This window comes from Lagenorhynchus albirostris, chromosome 5 (genome assembly GCF_949774975.1).
Source record: "Lagenorhynchus albirostris chromosome 5, mLagAlb1.1, whole genome shotgun sequence".
Lineage (NCBI taxonomy): Eukaryota > Metazoa > Chordata > Mammalia > Artiodactyla > Delphinidae > Lagenorhynchus > Lagenorhynchus albirostris.
Window position 1 is genome coordinate 139,981,337 of NC_083099.1, and position 18,977 is coordinate 140,000,313.

Genomic DNA, 18,977 nt, shown 5'->3' on the forward strand with positions numbered 1-18,977 from the left:
AACCAAAGATATGAGTTCTGGTTTTGTTTTCATCAGTTACCTACCTTGGTGACTCCTGAAATGGCTCAATTTCTTTATCTTTAAAGTGAGGATAAGGCTCCCCTGCCCACATCACAGGTTTACTATGAGGATCGGATGGAAAAATGACTAGGGATGGTTTGAAGACTCCAAAGCCCTGTCTGTTTCAAGTTACTGCAAATGAAGCTGGTGGGGCAGAGAGGTCTAGTGGTAAATAGCACAGGGGTGGGAGCCTGACTGCCAGGTTCAAGTTCCAGCTTTATCACTGACTAACTGTGTGACCTTGGACATGTTACTTAATGACCTTGTGTCCTAGTTTGCTCATCATAGGGCATTTGTGGGATCAAATGAGTAGGTCTATATAAAGACTTTAGAACAGCACCTGGTTCATAGCAATGCCCATAAAGTCATTTGCTGTTATCTGTTGCATTCCCAGTAGGAGCATGCCATTGTGTTAGGCATTTAAGGGGCACTCAAGGTGAATGCAATAAGACACAGTCCTGCTCTCAAGAATCTTACAAGAAGAGTAGATAATGCAAGTGCATGAATAACAGTGGTGCAATGTAGATGCTGGCAAGTGCAAAGAGAGGGAGACAAGGTAAGGTTCAAATTGGGAAGGGAGATGAGAGACTTAATGAAGGCTTCTAGGATGACTCCACAGAGCAGGTGCCATATGAGATGTGCCTTGAAGGTCTGTAGATAACAGGCAAAGTGGGGAAGCAAGAGAGGAGGAGGGCACCCCTGGATCAAGGAAACGGGGTTAAAGGCATGACTTATTATTGCTATGCTTATGGCATATCAGATTCATAAATCCATGTGGTTTTATAGCATCTTTCCCAAGATGCAACTATGAAGTTGTCTGAATACCCCTAACATGCAGTTTAAAATAATTAATTAATTAATTAATTTTGGGCTGTGTTGGGTGCTCGTTTCTGTCTGAGGGCTTTCTCTGGTTGCAGCAAGCGGGGGACACTCTTCATCGCGGTGCACGGGCCTCTGTTGTTGCGGAGCACAGGCTCCAGACGCGCAGGCTCAGTAGTTGTGGCTCACGGGCCTAGTTGCTCCGCGGCATGTGGGATCTTCCCAGACCAGGGCTCGAACCCGTGTCCCCTGCATTGGCGGGCAGATTCTCAACCACTGCGCCACCAGGGAAGCCCCCCCAACATGCATTTTTAAATGTTGGTAACTACTGTAGCTTTTGGTTTTAACACAGATGGAAGAACAAGAATCTAGGGAAGTTAAAGTCTTCCTCAAGGTCACGTGGAAGGAACCCATAGATCGAGACAGAACTCCATCCGTTTACCCTGGTTGCACTGGGCTGAATGGCACTTTGCTCTTAGAGAAACAGAAGTTCTCTGAGCAACAGGGTCTCTTCAAGGGAAAAGAACCATGAAAAAAGAGGAAGCATCCAGTTTATTTTGAAAGTGAATTTTCTAAAGTTTGGTTTTTTCCTTCCCGTATATCCACAAGAAAAAGAAAGAGAACTTATATAACTCCATGTTGAGTCATCCAAAATCTACATGAATATTCTAGCCATCACCCTGTGTAAAGTGCTTGTCATGCCACTGGATGACCTCTGTGAATGCCAGTGGGAAAGGTGGATCACAAATACTGAAAAAGGAAATGCTTCAGATTGCTGTATTTTTGCCCATACACCAATTAATCACACACCAAACTCTAGATCTCTTGTGTTTTGAAGGCCACTAAGCCTTGAGTTCAAGATCAACTGTTACTAACTGAAGCAATACCAGCCCCCTACCGCCAGTTTCTGTCATCTTAAACCTCTCCATCAATGAAACAATGAATGAACTAAAAAGAATAAACACAAGATCCTGTAGTCTGAAGGGACAAATCTGTTCCCTTCTCACTGCTGCGTTTACAGTAATCCTTGAAATAGCTAAGGTGCTTTACTTGCTCCAAGACATTATTCAAGAAAGGAGTAACTGGAAATTAACATTTCAGAGTAAGAAGAGCTTTCAGAGCTGATCCAGCTCAGTCTAGTCTGGAAACTCCCAGGCAACCCCTAGATTCTTTCAGGGTGGTCTCTGTGGTCATGACTGTTTCCATGGTAATACTAAGATTTTAGTTGCCTTTCTCACTCACTGTCATGAGTGTACGGGGATTTTCCCACTGTACATTGGGAAGGTCTGCGTAACTCAGTGGACCGGCATTTTCCAGATGACTGATGTATAATGATACAAAATCGTGCAAGGGTGAAAGATCCATTCAAAATGCCATCTGGAGCAGTGGATTCTAATGTAACGGCATGAAAGTGCCTTAATACGGTTTCAGTTTCCACAGTGTAACTAACCGTTAGGCAACCACTGCTTGTCAAGTTTTGGTGTATCAGTAGTATCAAAGAATATCCATGATTATCTGAAAAGCTTCCTAACCATTCCAACCATATATCCGTGTGAAGTCAGATTTTCTTCATATACTCCAAAGAAGGCAATATATCGCAACAGAATGAAGGCAGAAGCAGATATGAGAGTCCGGCCAGATGTTAAAGAGATTTGCATGAATAGGACACATGTCATCTAATTTATTTGGGGTTAAAAATAAAGATAGTTTTCATAAAAATATGTTAATCCATATTAACAGGTAATAGGTTATTCATGTTATTTTAAAACAAATGTTTGAAAAAAAATAAGCAAATATTTAATTCTTATTTCAGATATGGAAAATATTGATAGAACCCACGTAAATCAAAGGTCTTTGGAGTCCTCAGTGGTGTTTAAGAGTATAAAAGTTACTGAAACCAAAATTTTGAAAACCACTGATCTTGTTAAATCATCTTGTTCACCAGGTAGTAAACAGAGAGCCTGAACATTTCAGTGACTTACCCACGGTGATGGCAAGTTTGTGGGAAAGCCGATATCGAGAACAGATCTTTTGATTCTTAGTCCAGTGTTCTTTCCATTATATTACATGGCAGGGAGTTTCAGCATATTTTAATCTGAATGTTTCACTGTCTATGTAGTTCGCTAACGCTGTGTTTTTACCGGGGCCCATCCTCAGGTTATTTTAGTAACATTAGCAATACAAGTGCTATTTTCAGATGGGTCATTTACAGCGTGAGCCCTGGCACATGCAAGCGTGTCTTTACTAAAACTTTAAAATAATTGATCTAAGTAATATATTCTGATACAGAATTTAAGGTAGTTATTTCTATAATTAGATTAGATTTTTATTTAATTTGTACCTAGAAAAATATTTTAAGGCAATGTCATAGGAAATTGTCCTTAAAAATGTGACTCAAAAATAAAATGAATCTGACTGACCAAAGGCCAGGAGAGACTTGCTTCCCATGAAACTTTGAGATGTGTTCTCCTTACGATGAAAAGAATGTAAAGGTTGTTTCCCGTTTTGCTTTGGCTCCTAGGGCAGCCCAGGGCAAGTTTGCAACTCCACTGCAGACGTTGTGCAGCCCTCCATGGTGGGCACATCCGCCCTCTCTTTCCCATGTAATTTATATTCCCTTGGATCCTGATTTTTATCTATTCATTTTCTCTGGAATCTATGTTTTCTCATGAGCCACCTCCCCTTCTTCTGTGAACCTGACAGGTATAAGTTAAATACACAGATCAAACCTGAGTTAAGGTTTCCAGATACAGACACAGTCAACTTGTGCTCGGGAAGGTAGCGCTCATGCAATGTGATCTGAAGGAAAATTTTAAAGACATCTATCACCGAGAAGCATGATCATTCCTTCCAAACATTTCTCTTTTCTTCTTTAGTTATGGGGCGGTTGTTCATTCCTGAAGGCAGTCTAGTAGTCATGGAGGATAAGCCTTGTAATGTGACTTGCCGCGCATTGGGCTGGACCCCACTCCCACGTCTTTCCTGGGAGATTGGGGTTCCGGTGAGCCATTCGAGCTATTACTCCGTCCGGGAGCCTGAGGACCTTCAAAGTGCAGTGAGCGTTCTGGCTCTGACGCCGCAGGGCAATGGCACTGTGACGTGTGTGGCTGAGATGAAGCGGCTGCATGTCCACGAGTCTGTAACTGTAAATCTTACTGTGGTTCAGCCTCCCTTGGGTAAGTGAAGACTTTTTGCTTTATACAAAGTGGATTATTATTGCATGCTTTACATTTTGTATGTTGTGCTGCTTAATCAGTGATGCCCAGGAGAATCGCACGGTGATCTTGATCTCAGGTGGGGATGGTAATGGAGACAAATGACTTGTGTCAGCTTCATGACCTTGTAATTTCACTTTTAAAACTCCGTCTTCAAGTGCTTCTCTCTTTTCTACTTACATATGGAAACCATTGAGAATCTTGACAACTACTTATAAAAATAGCATCAAGTTCAAATGTAAATACTTGAATTCAATGTTTTTCTCTAGGTTTCACTCATTGTTCCTGTCTGATCCCATCCCCTGGGCCAAGGAAGTGAGCTCTTTCAGTATCTGAGGAGGTCATGCACGTTCTCAAGGATTCCTTCCAATCTTAGTGGGATTAGGAGAGCTCAATTTTTTACCCACCAAATCCACAGTGTATCTCAAAGTACCAGGTCTATGTTTTTTTTTCTTTTTTTTTTTTAACTTCACAAAATGACATAAGTTTAAAGTTTAGATCCTGAAGAAAATCTGTTACAGGGTCCTTGGGAAACACCAAACTGACCAAACCATCATGGGGCCTCTGAACCTGCTTGACCCCTAAGGCCACCTGGGCCAACTAGAAAGCACAGGGGCGGGGGCTGAGTTTCATGCCTTTATTTTACAAAAGAGGAAAGGAAGGGAGGCCCAGAGAAGGACTACACTCCATTCCAGGTCTTATGCTGATGGCAAAAAAGGGATCCCAAAGCCAGGAGGAACTTCTCCCTTGGTCCAAAACTCTTCCCACTATGAAAACACTTCTACTTAGATCTTCCAAAGTTTGGAATAAAGTTACAGCCATAGCAAGATTGATAATAACAATAATAAAAATAAAAAAACAGTACTACATAGCTCTTAGTAAGTAAAGATGTGTTTTTTCCCCCCAAAATCAGTGTTTCACTTTATTTTTTAAAAAAGTTTTATTGGAGTATACTTGATTTAAAATGTTGTGTTAGTTTCTGCTGTACAGCAAAGTGAACCAGTTATACATGTACGTATATCTACTCTTTAAAGACGCTGTTTTAAGCAGTTCTCAAATGTTAACCAAATTACACAACGTTCTTATGAGTGGATGCGGTGGTTATTCCTGATGTAAAGATGAGGCGACAGAGACACAGTGTTTGGAACTTGCCCACGTTGATAGTCGGTGGCACGGGTGGCCTCGCCAGTGTGTCTTCAGAATCTGCCCACCCGTCCCCTCTGCCCCACCCTGGGGGCAGCCCTGGAGGGCTTGTGAGTGTCCTGGGGCTGCTGTAACCTCAGACTGGGGACGTAAACAACAGACATGGTTTCTCTCACAGCTGTGCAGGCGAAGAGTCCAAGATCAAGGTGTGGGCAGTGTTGGTTCCTTCTGAAGACCCATCTGTTCCAAGCCTCTCCCCCAGCTTCTGGTGGTTGGCTGGCAATCTTTGGTGTCCCTTGGCTTGTAGACCCTGCATCACCTGATCTCCGCCTTCATCTTCACATGATGTTCTCCCTGTGTGGGTGGCTCGTGTCCATATTTCCTTTTTTTGAATAAGGACCCCAGTCATATTGGATCAGGGGCCACCCTATGACCTCATCTGAACTAAATTCCGTCTGCAACAACCCTGTTTCCAAATAAGGTCACCTTCTGAGGCACTAGGAGTTAGTATTTTAACAAATGAATTTTGGGGACAGACAATTCACCGCATAACAGATGATGCCTCTGTGAACCTGTAAAAAGCCATTTAGAGCCTAAGCTGTGGTTAGCGCCAGTCATCCTGAGCTTTGCACTGCAGGGATTGATCCCCACGGCAGTACCATCACAAGCTTGCACTCCTGATGTCTGGCCCTTGTCTCCAACTCAGATGTCTCCAGAGACCAGGCAGACAACAGAAATTAAAGCATGAGTGAATCCACATGTCAGGTAGAAGACAGAGTGCAGGGGCCTGCTGGGAACCAAACAGCATCCCCATCGACACGGAGCAGCTGTACAGGCTCCCGCGGGTTGCTGCCATTAGGAATGGGGACTCAGCCTGCCAGAGCTTTGACCTGGTTCTGGTGAATATCAGTGTCTTTGAGGGTAAAGGACACAGAAATCTGTGTTTTCTTCGGTTTTAAGTCGAGGTTAACTTATTTCAGCTTATTAAATTCAAAGGATTTTAGCTGATTTCCTACCAAGACTGTATATGAAGATGAAGCTAGAATTCAAACCTAGCTTGCTTTCTTATTATTTTGGACAATTAAAAAACCTTTAGAAAAGTTGGTGCAAGAATAGTACAATGAAAAAAAAAGAAAAAAAAAAGAATAGTACAATGAATACCAATGTATCTTCACTTAGATACAACAGATGTTAACATTTTCCCATGTTTGCTTCTCTCTTAGCTTTTCTTTCCCTTCCTCTCTCCCTCCTTTCTTTCCTTCCTTCCTTCCTTCCTCCATCCTTCCCTCACTCCTTTTAAAATTTCTTTCTTTCTTTCCTTCTTCCTTCCTCCCTTCCTTCCTTCCTTCCTTCCTTTCTTCCTTTCTTTACCATTTGAGATTTAGTTGGAGATTTTATGACATTTTACCCCTAAATACCCCAGCATGTGTATCATAAGAACAAGGCCATTCTACATAGCCCCAATGTAGTTGGCAGTCAGGAAATTTAACATTGATACAATACTATTATACAGTATTCAGTCCATATTCAAATTTCCCCTACTGTCCTTTCTAGATTTTTTTCCCCCAAACCAGTATCTAGTTAAAGGCCATGCATTGCCTTTGGCTGTCAGATCTTCTTCTGTCTCCTTTAACGTCCAGCGGTTCCCCCACTTTTTGTCTTTCCCGATATAAACATCTTTGAAGGATCCAGACCATTTTTGCAAGATACTCTTCAATATGGATTTGTCTGAATTTTCCCAACATACTTTGACTGAGGTTAAATATTTTTGGCAAGACATGGGTAATGTCATGTGGGCATGTGATGCCAATTTTCTCTATTATTGGTAATAAGTTTGATCATTTGGGTAAGGTGGGGTCCCCCAGATTTCTCCATTGTAAAGGTGCCTTTTTGGCCTTTATAATTAATATCTGATCTACAAGTACTGTGTGATTATCTTGTTTCTTGACTGTCTATCACATAATAACATTTGCATTCATGGATAAGTCATTGCCTGAATCCCTTATTTCTATAGTGGTTGTAAAAGAGAGATTTTTCTTGTTCCATCATTTTTCTATATTTATTAGTTTGGCATTGTTCTGTAAAGAAGAGGCATTTCTTTTCTTCTTTTCTTATTTTTTCAAAAAATTTTTTCAGTTTTAATATGGACGCGTTTTTATCCAATACATTATGATTGATTTCCATCGTTACTCATTGTGACGCTCAGATTCCTCCAGATTCGGCCAGTGGGAATCCCTTCCAGCTGGCTCTGCTGTACTTCCGATGTGTCCCTCTTAGTTCTTTTTTTAGCACCTTTATTGGAGCATAATGGCTTTACAATGGTGTGTTAGTTGCTGTTGTATAACAAAGTGAATCCGCTATATGTGTACATATATCCCCACATCTCCTTCCACTTGGCTCAGTAAGATGTTCCGAACTGTCTTCACCTTTCCCCTGTTCCAGCCTGGAATCAGCCAGCTCTCCAAGGAGCCAACCCAGATTGCTTTAAAGCAATTTAAATATGACAAAGTATGGTCCAGGCTTTGAAAGGGAAGATTGAAAAAAGTTCCATTGGCACCAAATGGAATGGATTTGTTTAAACCACACACCTTAACAAGGTAATAATGCAGCGAAGAGCTCTGGTCTATGACGATGCCTCACAGAAATGGATTTGGTTATTAGCTTGCCTGCAAAGCTTCTCTTTTTAGGGGAAGGGCAAGGGACATTCAGTTTCCCGTGATGGGGTTTGATTCAGCTGAATTCTTCTTAGCCTGGGACCAGTGAAGTGAGTGGCCTTAATTATGGTAGCTGGAGTCACGACAGTTTCACAGAGGAGAGCCTTAGGGGTGTGTTGCAATGAGTCTGACTTTATTGGACTCATTTGGAGAAGGGTAATTTGTTTCTAAATTATTCATCAAGATCCAGAGCAGCTGGTGGCTGGCTGCCTGTTGTGTGTTTTATGCAGGTTTTAGTATCTGAAAGCCTCCTTCCTGCCTTGGCTGGGAGAGCTGGCTTGTAGAAGCAAAGCCATGTTTACAAAGAGCTGGAGATGCACGAGGCTGTGCTTGTTCAAGCTTCTTCAGGAGTCAGACAAAAGCATCAGTCCTGCCACTCATTCCTGAAAGTGCAAGGAATTTGTGTTCATGTCCGGAATAATCCTTTCAAGTCCCTGAAAGAAGAATAATACTGGCAGCTTAGGAAGTCTAGTGAGTTCAAGCCAAAAGGTTGTATTACACACATTGATTCTTTAAAGAAAAGCATATTGAAAGGTCGCAGGCTAATGTTTTAAAAAAATTCTATTTTCTCCATTATAGAGGTAATACAGACTTGAAGCATCCCAGACGTACATACAGCTAGAAGGTGAAGGCCCCCATCATGCCTACCATGAGCTAAGGTCCCTCAGTCCTCTGTCTGGTCGTCTGGATTGTTTTCTCTACATGCTTACAAGTGTGTAGGCTGTGAACTGTGAAAGTGAAGCCATATTTTTCGGACACGTGAGCACCTTGTAGACTGTGGTGATTCCTGGTACGATCTGAGTTTTGTGGGATGTGGTCATTTCGAGAGCAGACAAGAGTGGTGGGAGTGACCGTCCTGGCGGGAACTCTGGCACTAGCTGTGTGATGTTGGGCGAGTCACTGGCCTTCGGGACTCAGTTTTCTTGCCCGTAAAACGAGGTGGGGAGGAGCAGAGGGCAGACGTTCCCTCTCCTTGGCTGCCTGTCAAGGGCGCTTTAACACGTTTGCTGATTCTCAGGCCCCGCCTCAGAGGTTCTGACTTACGTGGTCTGTGTGGAGTCTGGGAATTGGCATTTAAAAAAAAAGCTCCCAGGGCTTCCCTGGTGGCGCAGTGGTTGAGAGTCCGCCTGCCGATGCAGGGGACACGGGGTCGTGCCCCGGTCCGGGAAGATCCCACATGCCGCGGAGCGGCTGGGCCCGTGAGCCATGGCCGCTGAGCCTGTGCGTCCGGAGCCTGTGCTCTGCAACGGGAGAGGCCGCAACAGGGAGAGGCCCGCGTACCGCAAAAAAATAAAATAAAATAAAATAAAAATAAAATAAAGAAAAGCTCCCAAATTACTGAGCAGTCAGGATTAGGGGTTACTGAATGGAAACTCTCCAAGGCCCCACCTCCTGACCCAGCCTCATCAGGTGCTACTATTCACAGTCTTGGACACCAGACAGCCTGGCCTGAACCCCCAGCTTGCCTACTTACTTGCAGTGTGACTTTACGCAAGTGAAAACCTCTCTGTGCCTCAGTTTTCTCATCTGGGAAACTGAGATAGTAATAATCCCTACCTTATAGGGTAGTTGTTATTGTGAGAAGTAAGTGGGTTAAAACACCGAGAGCACTTAGGACAGTCCCTGTCCCAGAGCCCACAGGACAGGAGAGTGTGCGATGGTTATCATTTATTTTATGGATTCAGAGATCTCCTGTGTCCCTTCTAGTCAGGAGCATGCTTTGCCCATGCTGGTGGTGACACTTTGTAGTCATCCAGTTGGTTTTGAGAAATTCTATGTGCCCTTTTAAAACTCTGAGCATTCCTGTGAGAGCATCTGGGAAATAGTATTTTCCTTGTCTTCACAGATGGGAGAAAGACAATCTCGGAGCTGAGATTAAAACCACACAGTAAATCCAGTCATGCAGCCCTTACGTGCATGTAGTGTGTGAAGGAACGTAGGGAGGAAGGCGAGCTGTGTTGACCCTGGAGATAACCTTCCTTAGTCACTATTTGTGGGTTCTCAGGTATAGTATACCTATCCTCACCTGCAAATCTGCCATTCACCTTGAACCATCACACCCACACCCTTCAGTAAGGCTTGGTGTCCACCTAGATTCCCTGTTTCCTTTAAGACGTGGGCTGTAACTTCCCCAGAAGGATTCTTCCAGATTGGAGCCCAACATGGCAGAATAGAAAGACATGAGTGAGAGCCCCTGGGGCTTTCCTGCTCTGAGTGCCCTTGACCCTTTTATCGAGTCCATATCCTGAGTGTCTTATCTGCATGACAAAGGGGTTGGGTCATGGATGAGATCATTCCAAGGTTCTGTTTTCTGTCCACCATCACGATTTTTGCTTTATCAATATATGACTATTGTTTCTTTTTCTTTCAACCCACTGTAAAGGTGCTCATTTAAAAATTAGCCTCATGCTAAACAAAAGTACCCATGATATATATGCGTGTGTGTACATATATGTAAGTACTCTATGATAAATTAAAAGTTATTATTAAAGTAAGGAAGGTTCTTCTGTGTAGCTCCAATCCTAAATTACATCTCTTCACAGTGCACACCCCGCACTTTTCTCTGGGCTCCCCTGGAGTAGAGGGTTTAAGTCTTTCTTAGGTAGGAAGCTCCGTGGGAGATTTGACACGCCCCCCCCCCCACCCAAGCAAAGAATGAGCCCTGTGGCTGCCATTTTGCTGAGAGCCTGGGGCTTTTAGGCGAGTGCAGGCATCACTTCATTGAACTTGGTGGTTGAATTAAGGGACACGAGAGGCAGGCGGGGCACAACATCACCCGCTCTCTTTCTTGATTCTGTCCCCAACCCCAGAGAGGTGGCCTCCCGTCCTTTAAACAGGCCCTCCCTGGGGATCGCTGGCTGCCTCTGTGCAAGATCAGAGGAAAGTTGTTATGCCAAGGCTCAGATGGCAGAAGCTGGCATGCTGAGCGCTTTCTCCAGCAGGGAGGAAACACCCCTGACAGAGAGGGTCTGAGGAGGTCAACGGTGTGTTGACTTTTTCCAGTAAGAATTTCAAGCCTGTCTCTTGGCTCTTGAGCCAGACCTTAATGTTTAACCCCAGCTGGCTCCCTTTTACTATGAAAGCTCCTATGATTTGCAAACTTCAGTGTGTAAAAGAGTTCAACAGACCGCATTAAAATGACCACGGCCATCCTGAACACGTGTGCTGGACTTCACAGCGTTCTGCACGTTGACCCCCATCTCTCGAGTCTCTGAACAGCCTGGTGGGGTGAGAATGGTTACCGATGAGTGAGCCCAAGGCCAAAGGGCACACAGGGACACGGTGGCCGTGAGATTTGATTGGTTCCACTGACGCAAAGCCCAAAGGGCTCTGTCAGTCAGGAAGCTTCCATAGAGTGGTCTGATTGTGAACATCCTAAATGCAGTTCTGGGCTTAATAATTTTATCATCACATCAGAGAGAGGGAGAATATAGGGGTGCCCTGTAAGGTGGCAGGTTGCTTGGGCGGTGCTTACATTTTGGCTGCATTTGGGGATCCTCAAAGTGTGGGTCGCCAACCACCTGCATCAGAATCCCCTGGGGTACCAATTCCAGACCCCTGACTCAGCATCACGGGAGGTGGGCTCTGAATCCGTGTGCACAATAAACATTCCAGGAGATGCTTGGGATTCTGTTTTCTGTGGAGCGAGGGGATGAGCCATATTCCTCTCTGGATGTGAAGGGTCTGGCTTGTTTTGTTGTTTTTGGACCATACACCTTATTTTATTTTATTTTTATTTTTAAAAATTGAAGTAGAGTTGATTTACCATGTTGTGTTACTTTCAGTTGTACAGCAAAGTGATTCAGTTATATATATACATATATATGTATATATATATTCTTTTTCAGATCCTTTTCCCGTGTAGATTATTACAAAATATTGAGTATAGTTCCCTGTGCTATACAGTAAGTTCTTGTTCTTTATTTTATATACAGGAGTGTGATATGTTAATCCCAGTCTCCCAATTTAAGGACTGGCTTGTTTTAAAGTTGCATGTATGGGACATGGGAAGGGTATAATCCTGTTCCTTCCCCCTTCATTTTTTTTGGAGGGTAACTCTTTTCTTATCTCTACCAGTCCCAGCTCATCTCAGAAAAATGGTGACTGATGCGGAGATAGATGGCATTAGTTCTGACTTTTCTAAAGTCCTGTAATTCTTGTCTTAGCATTTTAATATGGGAGAAAGGTGAGTCCTAGGTCTGGCTCAGAGGCAGCTGACTGCCTGGTGTACAGATTTCTCCATGTAGAGTCAGAAGGAAATTCAGCCTCTTTTATCTGTCCATCCATCCATCTATCCATCCATCTATCAATTCATTTGTTCAAGGTGTCCAGTATGTGCCAGGTGCTTGGAGTATAAGGAAAATAAGACACAGTCCTTGTGGGGACTAAGTCTAATTTACATAGGAGCAGAAATGTAAGAAGAATGGACCTGAGAGTGGTCAATTTCGTAGACATTTAAGATGGCGTCGAATGTGAGATGTTAAAAAAAAGAAGGAAATGTAAAAACCATTGTAGGTAATGCAGACAAGCCTTACACAAAGGGCAAAAGACAAATATCTTTTTATATTACATAGTTCTTCAAAACACAGAGTTCCCTGGCTCTTAGCACTTGCTTTGAGATAAGCCTGTGGATTACTCTGCAGTGGGATCCTAGCTCGCCCATGAATCAGCAACCAGATGTCGACACCAGAACATTAGTGATCATCTCTAACCATTCCTGCAACTTATTCTGAGAATGTAACTTTGAAACTATGATTTCAAAGAAAACTCTAAGTAAGAACATCCAAGAGACATTTTCCAGCTATATCTCTAGTTCCAAAGTGCAGGAATGCTGTTGATTTAAAAGCAAACCCTATCTTCCTTCATAGGAAGTCTGATGTTTTAATACTTTTCTAATGACTAGCATCTAATAAAATAGCACAAATTTACACTGAGGTGCTACCCACGCACTCAGGGTAGAGTGACAGACTTTCTTGAATAGCAATTCACATTTAAGCTGACCAACGTACATGTGGTTTGACTTCAACGTGGTTCAGTAGGAGAAGTGAAATGCTGGATGAGGGCTGTCTGGAACACGCGTGCAGTTCCCACAGCCCATGCCTAGGCGGCGTGGTCCCACAGGACTCCCTGATGAAGGTGAGGTTCTACACCTGTGGCAACTGAGCCCTTGAAATGTGGCCACTCTGACTGGTGCTGAGTATTTAATTGTATATAATTTAAATTAAATTAAATTTGAATCTAGACAACCATATGATGTGTAGTAGAAAGTTACAGCTAGGACATGGCTATGAAAAATCAAAATGGCTTTCTTCTCTCTTTCCTTCTCTTCCCAGCTCTCCCTCCCCGTTTTTTTTGACTGCACTTTTTTATTTGGTCCAGAAATTAACATAATAATCACAAATTTTCTTAGTACTTCTAGCTTGCTTAATTAGTACAATGTATTTTGCACAATCACTATTTCAGCACCCTATTTAAAGTAGTGTACGGCAAAACTCTTTTTAAGGAAAATGTCTTTGCTATCAACAACTTGTAAAACACATCATTGCAATTACTTTCTGGGGGAAAAAACCCTTTACATTGTTAAAGTACCACTAGACACATTAGTGTAAATAAAATGAAAGGAACTTCAAAAGTGTCACAGTCGTTTCCATTCCTAAAAATAAGTTGGTGACGAGCCGTAGCTTGAAACAGGTGAGAGTAGATGAGAGTTTCAGTTATATGTCCGTTAATCTCTGTACAGATTTGAACAAAACAAGCAGCAAGCGATATCCTGGCTCCTTTGTTTTTCTGCTTGCCTTGCCCCACCTGATCCTTCCTCTCTCCCACCTCCATGACTACTGGATAGAACAAGAAGGCAAAGTCGACACTAAGGAAGGTGGCTCCCAGAGAGCCATGTGAGGGGCAATTACTAGAAGAGAAGCGAATTGCAGGTGAGGTGTGGGTAGCACTGGGGTGGAGACTTGCACTAGGTTCCTTTGGGAGTGACTCTTTCTCAGTTTGTTCTGATTTCCTCTGGGCTTTGACTCTCCATGGGTGGGGACATGGAAATGAGAACCAAGGTCATCCTTCCAGTCTTGTCCAGTAGCTGCTCAATAAATACTTCTTTTTTTAAAAGAAATTATTTTATTGAAGTATAGTTGATCTACAATGTTGTGTTAATTTCTGCGGTACAGCACAGTGATTCGGTTATACATATATTCTTTTTTATATTCTTTTCCATTACAGTTTATGACAGGATATTGAATATATAGTTCCCTGTGCTATACAGTAGGACCTTGCTCTTTACCATTCTGTACGTAATGGTTTGTATCTGCTAATCCCAAACTCCAGTTTATCTCTCCTCCATCCCCTTTCCTTTCGGTAACCATAAGTTTGTTTTCTAAGTCTGTGAGTCTGTTTCCGTTTTGTAAATAAGTTCATTTGTTTCATTCTTTTAGATTCCACATATAAGTGATATCATATGATATTTGTCTTTCTCTGTCTGACTTACTTCACTTAGTATGATAATCTCTAGGTTGATCCTTGTTGCTGCAAATGGCATTATTTCATTCTTTTTAATGGCTGAGTAATATTCCATTGTGTATATGTACCACATCTTCTTTATCCATTCATCTGTTGATGGACATTTAGGTTGCTTCCACGTCTTGGCTATTGTAAATAGTGCTGCTATGAACATAAGCGTGCATGTATCTCTTCAAATTAGAGTTTTGATTCAGCAATCCCACTCCTGGGCTTATATCCAGTCAATAAGCATTTCTTGAATAAGTAAAGGATGTCAGAGCATGGAAACCACTGTTCCAACCTCAGGGAGCTGTGGCCCAGCCCTGCTTATTCACCTCTCAGGAATTTTAGAGGAGTTAACCAGAGAATGCTTGGACTGTGTTACTAGGCTGGTATTTATTGGCAGCAGTAAACACTGTAATGAAAAATACTGTAGAGCATTGAATATTTAAGCACACTGAAGGGAACTTGGCCTTTGACATCTGGCTGTAGCAGATTGAATAGTTACAACATGGTTGGAAAACATAATCTAATTTATAGTGTGGCAGAATCAGTGATTACATACCCTTGACAGTGGCAAGCATCACTAAAATATATATTTTTCTCCTTTCTACCTTATAGACAGTATTGATAAACCAGGTACAACATTGCCTGCCTGGGCCATAGTTCTACTTGCAGTATCATTGTCATTGCTTTTGATCCTGATCATTGTTCTGATTATAATATTCTGCTGCTGTGTCTCCAGGAGAGAGAAAGAAGGTAACTTTTTTGTTGTTGTTCGTACAGATTTACATATATTTTTGAACTTTTGGTACAAGCATTTGCAGTTCATTAGCTCATCAGCTCTTTCAAAAGATATATTGGCTTTTAGAGTCCTTGAAAGGAAATGCATGCCATTCATAGAGAGGGAAAGGACTTTCTCAAGGAAGGAAGACATTCCTCTGGGGCCTGAGTCAACCGCCCAAGGAAGACAGATCTTCACACTTTGAGAAGGTGAAGAGGCAGTGCCTTTCTCATCAAAGACACTGACTATTTGAGTTTTGTGTTTACTGGCAAGGATATAAGGCTCTCCCAATCTGTCATTTACATGCTATGTTTTTTCTAGAATAATACCCACCTATCTGAACACATCAAAAGATTATTTTCTATTTTGTAGAATTCTGAGTCTCCTTTTGTAGGTGAATATTGGTGTAGTGGTAGAAAGAAAAACATGGTCTTCTGTTAACAAAAGTAGTACAAATAAAGTAAATAAAAATAGTTACACATGTCTTCTAAATGAAGTCTTTTGAGATACCCCAAGATATATGAAGGAGTGGCCTTGTTTGGGGGGCAGGCCAACATAGAGGTGAGCTTATTAATATTAGGGTGAGTTCATCAACATTGGGGTGGGCTTATTCTGGAGTTAGTTTGTGATTTCAGAAACCACAGGGACTTTGTCACATGGACAGCTCAGGACTTTCCAAGTGTTCAGTGTGTGTGTCCATCTTTGTCTTTCTTTCTCTCATGAAACCTCCACGTACTCCTACTGAATATTTAAATTAAATATTTAAATTTGAATATTAAATTAATTTTCTTAGAGTTTTGATGTTTAGCTACATGTCAGTTTAATTGCACTTTTAGTTTTATTAAGACTAACTGTCACTCGATGAGCGCTTTTTGCATGTCTGCCAGGCACCATGTTACCCAACTCTTTTACTCAGAATAGTTCTTTTAGTGAGATATTCCATGTGAAGTTCATGGTCCAGCCTTAACTAGGCTAATTGTCTAGCCTTAGCTCCTGCATGGGTTTGGTTTGTCCTTGGGGAATTAATTCTGTGGTATACCTTTATTCTTTAGGAAACAGAAGTGAAAAGTAGTAAATACCTGTTGACCCATATTTGATGGGAATTTGTTTTTACCTAGGAGTTACCCTGTGTGCCACAGATGCATTACTCAAAAAAAAAAAAAAAAGAAAAGAAAACCACTGGATTTTAATGAAAACTATGAATAAATTAAATTTTAATTTAGAACTGACTAGGATTGTTCATTGCCTTCAGATTATTATTTCTGACATTAGCTATTGTGGCATATTTGGAGAACATTCTATTTATTTGGACTTCTGCATCTCTTAGGCTTTTGTCTGTCCCACGCCAGCCTAGTAAGAAGGTTTGTGGCCACACAGGATGTGCACCAGGGAGATTCTCTGATTCTTAGCTTCCTCATTTACAAAATGGGGATAAGTCTTATCCTATAGATTGGTTATGAGAATTAAGTAAATTAACATAATAAAAGTTTGTGTGATCGTGATCTGTCCTAGATTTTATCCTTCATTTAACTTTGAAAAGTTGATTCACAATGGATGCTACACTTCACCTTGACATAAATGTATAGGATCCAGCGAACCCTTGGATTGTCCCATGATAATTATTTCCATGCTTACAAATATTAAATAGCAAGTGTTTTAAAGAGTATTTTAAAACAAAGCTCTGCTTTGTTGGTGCCTGGAGAATTCTCAGTACTCTGCCTGGTTTGCTGGAGACTGACTGAGGACGGCTGAGGACCCCACTCAGTGTGGCCTGGAGGCTTTGGGGTCGAAGCTTCACGGGAACACTAGTGACATTCCTCTATTACCAGAGGGACACTAGATAATCTCTCCCCTTCAATTCAAAGAAGGTTGCTTCTGAGGTTCAATTTGAGGTGTGAATCAGCGGATGTTGTCAGAACTGCAAATAAGTGAGAACATTATCCAAAAAATAAGGAAAATGAATATTTTTTTGATCTTGATAAAGCTTGATTCATAGGAGCCCTAGATGGGACGGCGAAAGTGCAAAGCACACTGGCTTTAGTGCCAGATGGATGGGGGCTGCTGTGTGTTACTCCCCATTGTGAAACGCTAGAGTCCCTCCAGTCCAAGAATCCATTGATGAAAAACATTAGCAATTTAACGAGAGCTTTTGGGGTGTGGACACAACTGTATGAATTGATAACATTGGTACATATTGATTGAAAATGTATTTCGGAACAAAAGAAATATAGTGCTGAAGCAATGAAATTCCTTATCTGTTAAAGACATGGTTATACTCTTGTAATAGTATCTAGTTTGTTAAAAATATGATGATGCTAACACCTACCTCTCGGGTTGTTGTGACGATTAGATGAAATAACACCTTGCATAGCACTGGCATGGTGCCTGAACAGGTAAGTACTGAATGACTGACAGCACGGACTGGGAACACAGAGCATCTCTTTATGGTGAACAGTAGAGTCTTTATAACCTCAGAAATTAGATTCAGTACTCACTAAGTACTTACTGGGCACCTACTATATTTCAGGTACCCAAGTATCACAAATACTTATATTTATGATAGTGAATAGCGAATTCTGCTTTCCTTAAGCTTGGAAGTCATTTGATAGTTCACTTTTGGGAAGCTTAATATCTATTGGATCACAAACACTCAGTAATGTGAGTATTTAAAATCAGGGGACCTAGAAAAATTGATGAGATTTTATTTTCAGAATAACTATCCTGATTTTGCTAATGTGATTTTCTTCCTTTTTTTTTTTTTTGGCAGAATCTAGCTATCAAAGTGAAATAAGGTAAGTTTGAGATCACATCAGTTTTCTGAAAATAAAAAACAAATGAAAACCAACCAACACAGATACACAGAGCTGTGGAATTTTAGGATTATGTTACTCAAAATTAGGTACTAAAAAGGGACAACTCTGAAAAACACATATGCCAATCACAAACTCATAGGGCAACATTAATTGCAGAATAAAATAGGTAGGTTCCTACTGCCTAAGTTTGACTTCCTCACTTAGGAAAGTGGAGTGGAGTTTAGTTGGTGTCTGGCATTCGCAACTCTTTCCACAAGAGGACACTCTGTACTGTGACTGTTGGCCCTCCTGCTTTGAATCAAGGCTAGAGATGTGAGGGCCATTTCAAGGATGTCAAAGAACCAGGCAGAGGTCCTGCTGGAATTTCTGGGGTGGTAGAGACAGTGAGACCAGCTGGGTGACTAAGGCAATGAAACCGAACAGGCAGACAGATTAGGAGTGTTCACAGCTCACTGTTCAGGGCGGAGGGACAGAGAAATTCCTGCCATCCTCATGGCTGTCCAGAAGTAACTGCAAGCACTTTTAAGGTAACTATGTCAAGCACTTACTAAAGCCAGTTTCAATGTCTGCAATATTTACATAATTATAAATACACTCAGGGGAAGGATTTTTAGACAGTGGTGATTTTGTTGGGGCTGTTAAAACCCCATCTACTTTTCAGTATTTTATTAAATAATTTTAATATGTGAAATGTTGTGATTTAAAATATCTTCCGGCTACATGTGGTGAAGGACGATGTATGTAATCATCATGTAACAGATACCATCCATTTTCCCTCGACCCCAGTCACTCCCTGGTGATAACGTGGTTCGCTTTCTCTGAGGATGCCATAAAGCAGAAATCTGAAAATGCACCTCCTTTGGGGCCTGACTTGGGGCAAGAGGAGAGGCAAGGAAACTGACCTCTGTAATTATACTGGAATTTCTCT

The 18,977-nt window shown here is 41.8% G+C and overlaps 1 protein-coding gene across 1 annotated transcript in view; it reads left to right on the top strand.

Moving 5' to 3' along the window:
- Positions 1-18,977, top strand: part of IGSF5 (immunoglobulin superfamily member 5) — a 39,488-nt gene that overhangs the window by 8,615 nt on the left and 11,896 nt on the right. The window contains exons 3-5 of the mRNA XM_060149460.1: positions 3,756-4,055; positions 15,074-15,211; positions 18,004-18,028. Coding sequence (XP_060005443.1) covers positions 3,756-4,055; positions 15,074-15,211; positions 18,004-18,028 — 463 coding nt within the window. The remainder of the gene's footprint in view (positions 1-3,755; positions 4,056-15,073; positions 15,212-18,003; positions 18,029-18,977) is intronic.